This window comes from Muntiacus reevesi, chromosome 1, assembly GCF_963930625.1.
Source record: "Muntiacus reevesi chromosome 1, mMunRee1.1, whole genome shotgun sequence".
Taxonomy (NCBI): domain Eukaryota; kingdom Metazoa; phylum Chordata; class Mammalia; order Artiodactyla; family Cervidae; genus Muntiacus; species Muntiacus reevesi.
In genome coordinates this window covers 137,103,097-137,112,767 of record NC_089249.1, presented here as the reverse complement: position 1 = coordinate 137,112,767, position 9,671 = coordinate 137,103,097, and the positions used below count along the sequence as shown (strand labels likewise).

The 9,671-nt window shown below is 45.3% G+C and overlaps 1 protein-coding gene across 1 annotated transcript; it reads left to right on the top strand.

Annotated features, from left to right (window-relative positions):
* Positions 1-772: 772 nt before the first annotated feature.
* GADD45A (growth arrest and DNA damage inducible alpha) lies at positions 773-3,887 on the top strand. Its single transcript, XM_065928488.1, has 4 exons — positions 773-1,056; positions 1,582-1,683; positions 1,931-2,168; positions 3,213-3,887. The coding sequence occupies exons 1-4, from the start codon at positions 1,013-1,015 to the stop codon at positions 3,324-3,326; spliced, it is 498 nt and encodes a 165-aa protein (XP_065784560.1). The 5' UTR covers positions 773-1,012; the 3' UTR covers positions 3,327-3,887.
* Positions 3,888-9,671: the final 5,784 nt, after the last annotated feature.

The following is a 9,671-nucleotide window of genomic DNA, read 5'->3' as shown; positions in this document are numbered from 1 at the left end:
AGGATTCTCCTTTGGGGAAGGCTGAGAAAGGTGAACCGGGGTTGTGAGGCTAGGATAAAATGGTTATACATGTGGTAACCAGCTCCTCCTGAACTTGGTTTTCCACAGTTACCCTGGGCAGGTGGGAAGTCTTTCTGCTTTCTGTGTGAAAGATTCCAACTTGGTTTCCTGCCACCACCAAACAAAAATGTGTTGATTTTTTCTTTTTTGAGCTTCCAACCCTTGCAACTTTCCAAAAATATATCAAACCAGCCATCAGGCCACCGAAATAATACCACTACTAATAAGCAGCTTTGCTTAGACTTACATAAACAACACTTCTGAGGTAAACTTTGCCCCAGAGGTCTGGATACACTCTTTTTATATAACCTGCGTACTAAATAATTACTAGACTTGGGTGCATTAACCCTGAAAATAGATGTTAGTAGCAGCCCCCCAAAACAAAAGACTTGAAACGACAATTAAAAAAAAAAGTGCCAGCCAGCTCCAGCGCAAGCTGAAGACACCCTCCTCTCCCCGCCCCCCTACAAAGGTCTTCTCTCCTACCCGCCCCGCCTACCGGGAGAGAGTAGGCCCGAAACCCCGCCCGCCCCGCCCCTAGGCTTTTTTTTCCTCCTGGCCCCTCCCTCTTCCGCTTCTCTCGGCCTGGTTCCTGAAGCTGAGGTCAAATTGTCTGAACAGGCTGATTTGCATAGCCCAATGGCTGCGCGTATGCAAATGAAGAGGATGGTGGTTGGCTGGGGGTTGGCAGGATAACTCCAGCGAGCGGGGCCTTTGTCCTTCAGTGGCTGTGAGGCAGCTGTGGTGTTTGTGTCGCGGTCAGTGGCGAGTGGGTTGCTGAGAGCCGACGAGCCAGCAAGTGAGCGAGCGGGGCGGGAGGGGCGGACGGCGCGGCGGCGGCGGGCGCTGGAGGAGCCTGCAAGGGAGTGTGGAAAGCAGGCGCCCGCGCGCCGGCGGTGGCAGGAGCAGCCCGCACGCCGCTCTCTCTCTGTGGGCGACCTGCAGTTGCAATATGACTTTGGAGGAATTCTCGGCTGGAGAGCAGAAGACCGAAAGGTAAGTCTGCCAGAGCCTCTGCCTGAACTCTGCCTGCCTTCTGCGCGCACTCCGGTGCTGCCGGGCTATGCAAGGTTAATGGGGAGTGAGTGGTTCAAAGTTTGCAGTGGGTACCTCCTATCCCGCCTTTCTTCCTCTGGAACACTCCTAACGCGCGCGTGGACGGGAAGAGCGTACCCCGCATGCAGGTCGAGCCCCTCGAGGCTTTGCAAAGGGCAGAAGTGACCGTCCCTGCCCGTGCGGCTCTTGCGGCCGACAGCCTGTGGCTGCACCCAGCGCCAAGGACTAGCAGTGCACTCGAGAAAGGGTGGCGGGTGTCACTCTCGGGGCTGCTCACAGGATGCCGGGCCTCTGGGCTGTAAGGGTTATTGGGGGAAGGGGATGACATCCCAGGGAGTCCTGGGTTTGCAAAAGCTCGAGGGGCGCGTGCCCTCGGTAGGGAGGGTCGCGGTGCAGGTCGAGGAGGCGGCGACTGCCCGGAGGGACTGAGTGTGACGGGTTTCCCTTGCTTCTTCCCGCGTGTAGGATGGATAAGGTGGGGGATGCCCTCGAGGAAGTGCTCAGCAAAGCCCTGAGTCAGCGCACCATCACCGTCGGGGTGTACGAGGCGGCCAAGCTGCTCAACGTGTAAGTGGAGCCCTCGCGTGACCCTCGTGGCTCTCCTGTTCGCCCCAGCCAGAGCAGGTCGCTTTCACCGGTCTCCCTTCGCCCTGCAGCGCCACTTCCTGCCGCGTTCCTTCTGTTCCGCGGCTCCTTGTCCCAGGGGGAGTGAGCGGACCCGGGCGCGACCCCTGGCACCTGGGCGGGGGGTGCGGGCTGCCACGCGGCGGGTCTTGTCTTTGGGCTCACCCGCCTGTTCGTTCCCTGCCCGCAGCGACCCGGATAACGTGGTGCTGTGCCTGTTGGCGGCGGACGAGGACGACGACAGGGACGTGGCTCTGCAGATCCACTTCACCCTGATCCAGGCATTTTGCTGCGAGAACGATATCGACATCCTGCGTGTCAGCAACCCGGGCCGGCTGGCCGAACTCTTGCTCCTGGAGACCGATGCGGGCCCCGCGGCCAGCGAGGGCGCAGAGCAGCCCCCAGACCTGCACTGCGTGCTGGTGACGGTAAGGGAGAAGGGGACTTGCGGGCAGGTCGAGGTTAGAGTCCTGGCAGGAAGTTCGCGAGGGCTGAGTGAGAGTCGCCCGACTCCAGAACTGAAATGGGCGAGGGTCAAGAGACGGGCGCCTTTGCCCCATTAAAGTGTGTGGCTGGACTTTCAGCCGAGATGTGCTAGTTTCATCATGGGGATTTTCTCTGGGACAGAACGTGTCTACGCACGTTGGAGGCTGCCAGAAGCGGAAGAGATCCTTGTGAGTCAGCATTGTCAGCCCAGCTACTCCCTACCTACTCTGCACTACCTCCCGTGACTAATTCCTTTAGCAGGGCAGATTAGATAAAGCCAAATAAATTCCTGGCTCACCCTCATTAAGGAGTCAGCTTCATTCTCTGCCAGTCAGAGCTAAAAATAGAAATGGTGTAGGAGACAGACCTCATTAATTCCCTAGAAATACATTAAGGGGATAGAGTGGAAATTTTTCTTTGTGATCTTGCAGTTTTTTAAATGTCCCCTTGCCCCCATAAAAACCTTTAAAATGTAGATAAACGTGTGTTTACAGAGGTAAATGTGATTGTTTGACTGATCTACTAAAGTGGCAGCCTCATTATTTTGCTACTCCTGAAAAATACTACTCTCTCTTTTGGGAGGATAACAGGTGGCAGTTTTAGTTAACTGCTCTGCAGCTCTAAACTGCTGGTAGCCCAGCATGGAAGTATTTCTCAGGTGTCCACCAAGGTACCAGTTTGGTAGGACAAGCCTATGAATAATACTCTCATGCAAAAACTGAATGAATATGAAAACATATATATGGCTCAGTTAGTTGCATGTGTTCAGACTTTGCAGAGTATGGCTTCATAGAGAATTACCCCTTAACGATTTTGCAGGAAACCCAACTACTAGAAAAATTATTTTTATGATAAAAAATAAGCAGTCTGTCACACAGCCAAAGTATAGAATGTTCAAGCATCTTCCCCTCAGAAGTAGTATAATTAGTAGCAAAGTCTGACTTTTTTAAAAATAATAATTTTATTTTTTCTAAATTTGTTCCCAGAATCCACATTCATCACAGTGGAAGGATCCTGCGTTAAGTCAACTTATTTGTTTCTGCCGGGAAAGTCGCTACATGGATCAGTGGGTTCCAGTGATTAATCTCCCTGAACGGTGATGGCATCTGAATGAAAATAACTGAACCAAATTGCACTGAAGTTTTGAAATACCTTTGTAGTTACTCAAGCAGTTACTCCCTACACTGATGCAAGGATTACAGAAACTGATGTCAAGGGGCTGAGTGAGTTCAACTACATGTTCTGGGAGCTCGGAGATAGATGACTTTGCAGATGGAAAGAGGTGAAAATGAAGAAGGAAGCTGTGTGGAAACAGAAATACAAGTCAAAGGGAACAGAAATTACAAAGAATCATGCAGGAAGGAAAACAAAACTATGTATTAATTTAGGATGGTTGAGTTACATTTAAATAAACCAAATATGCTTTGTTAAAGTTTAAATGTGCAGCCATAGTTTGGGTAATTTTGGTTTCTATGCCCTCAAGTTTAGGGGAAAAAAAGGGTTAATCATTTTAAAACCATATTTTATTGTATTTTGATGAGATGTTAAATTCTCAAAGTTTTATTATAAATTGTACTAAGTTATTTTATGACATGAAAGGTTATTTATGCTATAAATTTTTTGAAACAATACATACAATAAACTGGTATGGAATAATTGCATCATTTCTTAATGTGTGCTTTTGTTTCTTTTAACTTGTACTTTATTTTCTTTTAAGCAAGTTTTTTTTTTCAGTATGGAAAAATTAAAACCCATGTGAAATCATGTATATATAGTATATGTGCATCTGTATATATAGATGTGTGTGTCTGTATGTATATAAAATACTTTTCTACTCAAAACATTTGGGCTGAACATGGCATAATATTGTTTTTTATTTATTTAGTTGGACGTTTTAGTGATGCCCTGCTCTACCCTACACCAAAAGTCAGAAAAACAGGTGATTTAGGAGTTGGGTTGGAGTTAGGGGAAAGTGGTGTGGGAAATTGCACTTGCAAAACCTGGATAAATACATATAAATGATAACTAGTGCTATAATAAGATTATATGCAACATGTTTCAGAAGCAGAGGGGAAGGGAGTCACCAAAGACCTACCTGCAAGACCAGTGAAGTTTTCCCTGGGAAGATATCATTGTATTTGGATCTTAAAACAGGAAAAAGATATTGCTAGCAGCAGCACTAGTTTCTGGCAAGGTGTGGAGGTCTGAAAGACCAAAACCTGTTCAGGGAATCAAGAGTGATTCTGTGTGTGCCTCTGGCGTAGAAAGATAAGGGAGAGAGAAGGCTGAAAGGTAGGTGGGGGTTAGACCCAGACTGGGAATGGCATTCCATGTCACCCTTAGCATTTGGGCTTTCTTCTGTAAACTTTGGCCAGTCTGCAGACGCCTTCACGCAGGGAGTGACGTGATCAGTGTTTCAGGAAGATAACGCTGGGCACTGAAAGACGGGTTATTGGATAAGCTGCTGTAGGTAAGAAGGCCAATTGGAAAGTGACTGGTACGGTTCAAGGCTGTGCATTTTGCAGAAGCACATTCAGGAAACAGGAAAGTGGCCTGCTGAAGATTCTGGTGTCCTTATTCCCTTTCTAGAGCTGTGTGCCTTCCAGCTGAACATGGGTGCTATGGTTCTGAGGGGTTTGGCTAAATTAGATGGGAGAGGGAAGAAAAGAGAAAAAGAAATGAAAGGCTTTAGCAGGACAGTCATCTTTTACTTGGAACAGTCACTTGATAATTAACTGCAACAATCTTCTGGACATACAGCCAAAGAAAGCAAAAATGCCTACTGAGGAGAGGCCTAATATAGCTTTGGTGCACGGGATTTTTCTTTGCCTACTTCTCAAACCATACCCTCCCCCCCAACACCCGATGACTCCCCGGGTGTTGTCTGTCTCCCACCCTTGTCATGACTACATACAATCTGGAAAAAGTAGAAATCCAAGGAAAGAAATGCCAGCTACCAGTTACAAAAAGCACCAAGTTTCTGCATATCTTAGGAATAACATAGGCACATGAGCCCTTCACCTTGCAATTAAGTTTCTGTTTTTCCACATCTACCAGAAATGTGGAGTTTTAGTCCCTGTTTAGGCTTGTATCTTATTTAAGCTAGTGCCTGATCCAAAACATAACTGCTATTTAATAGTTGCTTTTTACATTATCAAAAGATGGAGAGCAGTAAGTTTTAAACAGATTTTTTTTTTCCCTTCCCATTAAGTAAAAATACTTTCAATTCTTTCTCAAAACTACTTGATTAAAGACCCTCCTGCAAAGATGAGTAAATTAAACTAGAAAGGCAGAGTGGGGAGGAGCAGCTTATGTATGTGCCTAGTCACTCATGTCTGACTCTGATTTACAAATAATTTACGCAAACTACCTGGCACCTGATAGGTGTCATTACAGTGTGTCTATTACTAAAACTTGGGTGATGGCAATAGGAAAACTTCTCAGGCATCAGAGAAATTTGTTGCTTATAACATGATATACGTATTTAAAGAAAAGTGTTTTGAATGTGTATTCTTATTTCATAGTGCTTAGAGATATGAAAGTGGTAGTGTGCATCCTTGAGGTTGTTTGCTTTCAGAGAAATCCCAACAATTCATGGGATTTTGAAGTTTTGGTTTTTAAGTTTCAATAGTTGTTATTTGTTCCTTATTGAACATAACACAAAAGTAACAAGGCATTGAAAAATCCACTCTGAAACAACTGAGTTAATTGTAAACAAGTGTGCAATTACCAGGGTAGATTCTGCCTCTAAATGCTGCTAGTATTTTTCAGTTGTTGCTTTAAATGCCATTAACCCTACTTATTGCAAGTAGGTGGAAATGTTACAGAGGGGACAGAAATTCCCTTCTCTTTCTCAGGTGTGTTGTTTGTGGAAAATACCTACTTTTTCCACTGGCAACTTTACCTCAGTGTCATAAATAGTATTGACTCCTCCCTCCTGCAGTTCATCAAGGCCCTCAGTAAATTAAATTTCTATAATGAAAGGACTCATGAAGGTAAGTAATCTCCCATAATACATATTTTATTTCCCAAGTGTCATGGCTAGGAAAGAGCTGTTTGTATATTGTTAATTGGAAGTATTTTCAAAGCATGTTTTGAGACGCCTTACTATAACCCTTATTAAATCATTGTTTCCTCAATTTTCAACTATATGAGTTCAATTTTATTCTTTGAGATTTGGTAGAAGGCTGCAAGCAGTGAGATGTGGTTCCATTAAATGAAGGAAAATCTCAATGGCATGATTTAACACCAGGCCAGTGTCCTTCAAACTGAATTGAATCTTTTTTTTTTTTCCTTTTAAACAATCCTTAGATAAACATCAGGATTCGCCCAGCAGCTCAGCGATAAGAATCCACCTGCAATGCAGGAGATGCGGGTTTGATTCCTGGGTCAGGAAGATCCCCTGGAGAAGGGGGTGGCAACCTACTCCAGTGTTCTTACCTGGAAAATCCCATGGACAGAGGAACCTAGCAGGCTACAGTCTATAGAGTTGCAGAGTTGGATATGACTGAAGAGACTTAGCACAGAGCACAAGTAAACATAAGAAACTGTGTTAAAAGGTTGTATTCATGAAGAGCACTAAGAAAGAATTTTGTTATTGTTCACTTAGTCATGCCTCTGTGACCCCACGGACTGCAGCATGGCGGGCTTCCCTGTCCTTCACTATCTCCTAGAGTTTGTTCAAACTTACGTTCATTGAGTTGATGAAGCCTTCCAACCGTCTCATCCTGTTTGAGTGCTTATTATGAGCAAGGGCTATGCTGGTTATATTGAAGTCAACAAAAAAAATCAGAAACCTACTCTGACCTCAAAGAGTTTCCAGCCTAGTGAAGTTATGAGACACAAACATCAACAGATAAAATCCAAAGTGCCCAGAGAACTGCTATGAGAATTCAAGGCATAGAAATTTCTGGAGGGCACATGATGATTTGCAGAAAAAGGTTGTGAGTTCTTTGATCAGAAGTTAGCCTCATATTTTGCAAACCACACAAATTACTTAACTGATTGAATATTGATTATAATTCTGCTAGCTGCTACAGAGAATAGACAGAGGTAGCCTCTAAGAGGTAGCACTTGTCCTTAGAAAGTTTATTATCAAATAAGGAAATCAATATCAACACATTCACTTCTTTAATGCTATTTACTGAAAGCCCATCATGCACTGGGCACTAAGTCCCAGGGCTGCAAAAGTGTAAAAACAAGGTCTTTGTCTTTAAGAATGTGTGCAGTTTAGTGTAAAAGACTGACACCTGTGATGCAGGGCAATCAGTGACAATGTGCTGTGTTCAAGGCCTAAGTGTTCCTGGGGGCCGGGAAGGTTGGGAAGATCCAATGAGACCCAAAGGATGAAGAGACTGGCCAGGGGATGGTGCAGGGACACTTGTTCCTGCAGAGGAGCTGTAGCTCTGGAGGGTATATTGAAGCACGTTTGGGGTGAGTTTCTAGGACAGCCACAACCCTCACATAGGGATTTGTTGTTTTGTTTTTGTGCTCAGTCGTGTCTGACTCTTTGCAACTCCATGGACTGTTGCCCACCAGGCTTCTCTGTCTGTGGAATTTTCCAGGCGAGAATACTGTAGTGGGTTGCCATTTTCTTCTCCAGGGGGTCTTCCCAACCCATGTCTCCCACATTGGCAGGTGGGTTCTTTACCACTCAGCCATGAGGGAAGCCCCTGGAAACTGGTGGCCAAGAGAAATTTGCCTCCTGGACTCACTTAGGTTTCCCTTCCTAATCCTTTTAGGCATGTGGGGTCCACCCTTCACTCACCCTCTCCCAGTGACACATATCTCTCATTCTGGGGCTCAGATTCTTCCTGTGTAAAAATAAGGGATTTGTCCTCCAGAATTTCTCACATTTTCCAATAAAAAATGAAGACCCAGGGCTGTATGTTAAAAACACAGCTCTAAGACCCTTTCCCAAGAGCTTCAGATTAAATGGGGCTGGGAAAGGCTCAGAAGTTATTTTTTTTAACAAGTACTCCAGATAGTTCTTATTATCAGGGCAGTTTGACAAACATTGCATGCTTTCTTGGAGTTCTTCCACCTGAAACTCAGTAGAATCACGCTTTACAACCCTTGGGGGAGGGGGAGGGGGAGGGGGAGGGGCAGTTTTCACCGGATCAGTCTCCCTGATATCAGCCCACCAGGAGCTGAGGGATACAGGTTTCTCTGCAAAGATTAAAGAGACTCTCAGGGAAGAGGTATAACCAGAACAATTTGCTGCCTGTGGACAGAGTTAAAATTTACTAGTTTATTATTCTGTACCAGTTAAAAGAATTAGGGCTTCCCAGATGGTACAGTTCTATCAAGAATCTGCCTTCCAATGCAGGAGATGCAGGTTCTATCTCTAGGTCGGGAAGATCCCCTGGAGTCAGAAATGGCAACCCTCTTCAGTATTCTTCCCTGGAAAAATTCCACGGACAGAGAAGCCTGGTGGGCTACAGTCATGGAATTGCAGAGAGTCATATACACCTGAGCACTGAGGAACAGAACTACAAAAGGAGGGATGGTCCGCGAACAGGTTGTCTCTTAGGGCTTCCTTGAATTGAGAGAACAGACCTGTTATGCAGTAGACACAGCGCTGGGCACGTGGACAAGACGAGAAGCTGACAGCACTGCAAAGACAAGCTCTTGTACAGAGGACTGCTCCACGTCAGGCCTAAGGTAAGGCGCTCAGGAAGTGAGCAGTGTTCTTATTTTTCTTCTATCCATTAAGTACTTTCTGGCTTATAACGTGCTTTCACATTTATTAATCCATTTGGTTCCTTGCCAAAGCTCCTGAGGCTCAGAGGTCAAGAGACTCCTCTAAAGCCACATGGCGAGGAAAGGGAAAATCAAAATTCTACTCTAAACTGTCTCTTAGAGGCCAGCCAGATAGCACAGGTTAGCCTAGGGGAGCCTGAAACTAATTGGATCTAATCTTTTCCTTATCTGCTAAGTGGGACAGAACCCTAGGAAAACTAAAGGGGACAAAAACAGGAGAGGATTCTAAGAATTGTTGTCTTTCATCCTAGAACCTCCTCATGGGAGAAGCGACTTTTGTGTCCCTCGGTACTTTATGCTAATATATCTTCTAACAAATAAGTGTCTGAGAACTTGTGCAGAAAAGCAGCAAACTTTCCTACCATTACCACTTAACACCTGATTACATCACCACAGTATCAAAATAATCACTCTGATAAAAGGCTCACGTGGAGAAGAGCCTTCTGATTTCATTTTGGGCTTCTTTGTATAACTGGACAGAGCTGGCAAATGATCAAGAATAAGAGTATAGCAGTTAAAACAATAGGCTTTTCAAAAAATTTATTTTTGGCTATGCTGGTTCTTTGTTGCTGCGCATGGGCTTTCTCTAGTTGCGTCGAGCAAGGGCTGTTTTCTAGTTGAGATCCACGGGCTTCTCATTGCGGTGGCTTTTTGTTGCAGAGCATGGCTCTGGTGGGCATGCT

Excerpts from the sequence above, each read along its gene's own strand:
- GADD45A (XM_065928488.1), top strand. The coding sequence starts at position 1,013 with ATGACTTTGGAGGAATTCTCGGCTGGAGAGCAGAAGACCGAAAG. Across the intron at positions 1,057-1,581 it reads GGAGAGCAGAAGACCGAAAG|GATGGATAAGGTGGGGGATG; the intron begins GTAAGTCTGCCA and ends TCCCGCGTGTAG. Across the intron at positions 2,169-3,212 it reads TGCACTGCGTGCTGGTGACG|AATCCACATTCATCACAGTG; the intron begins GTAAGGGAGAAG and ends ATTTGTTCCCAG.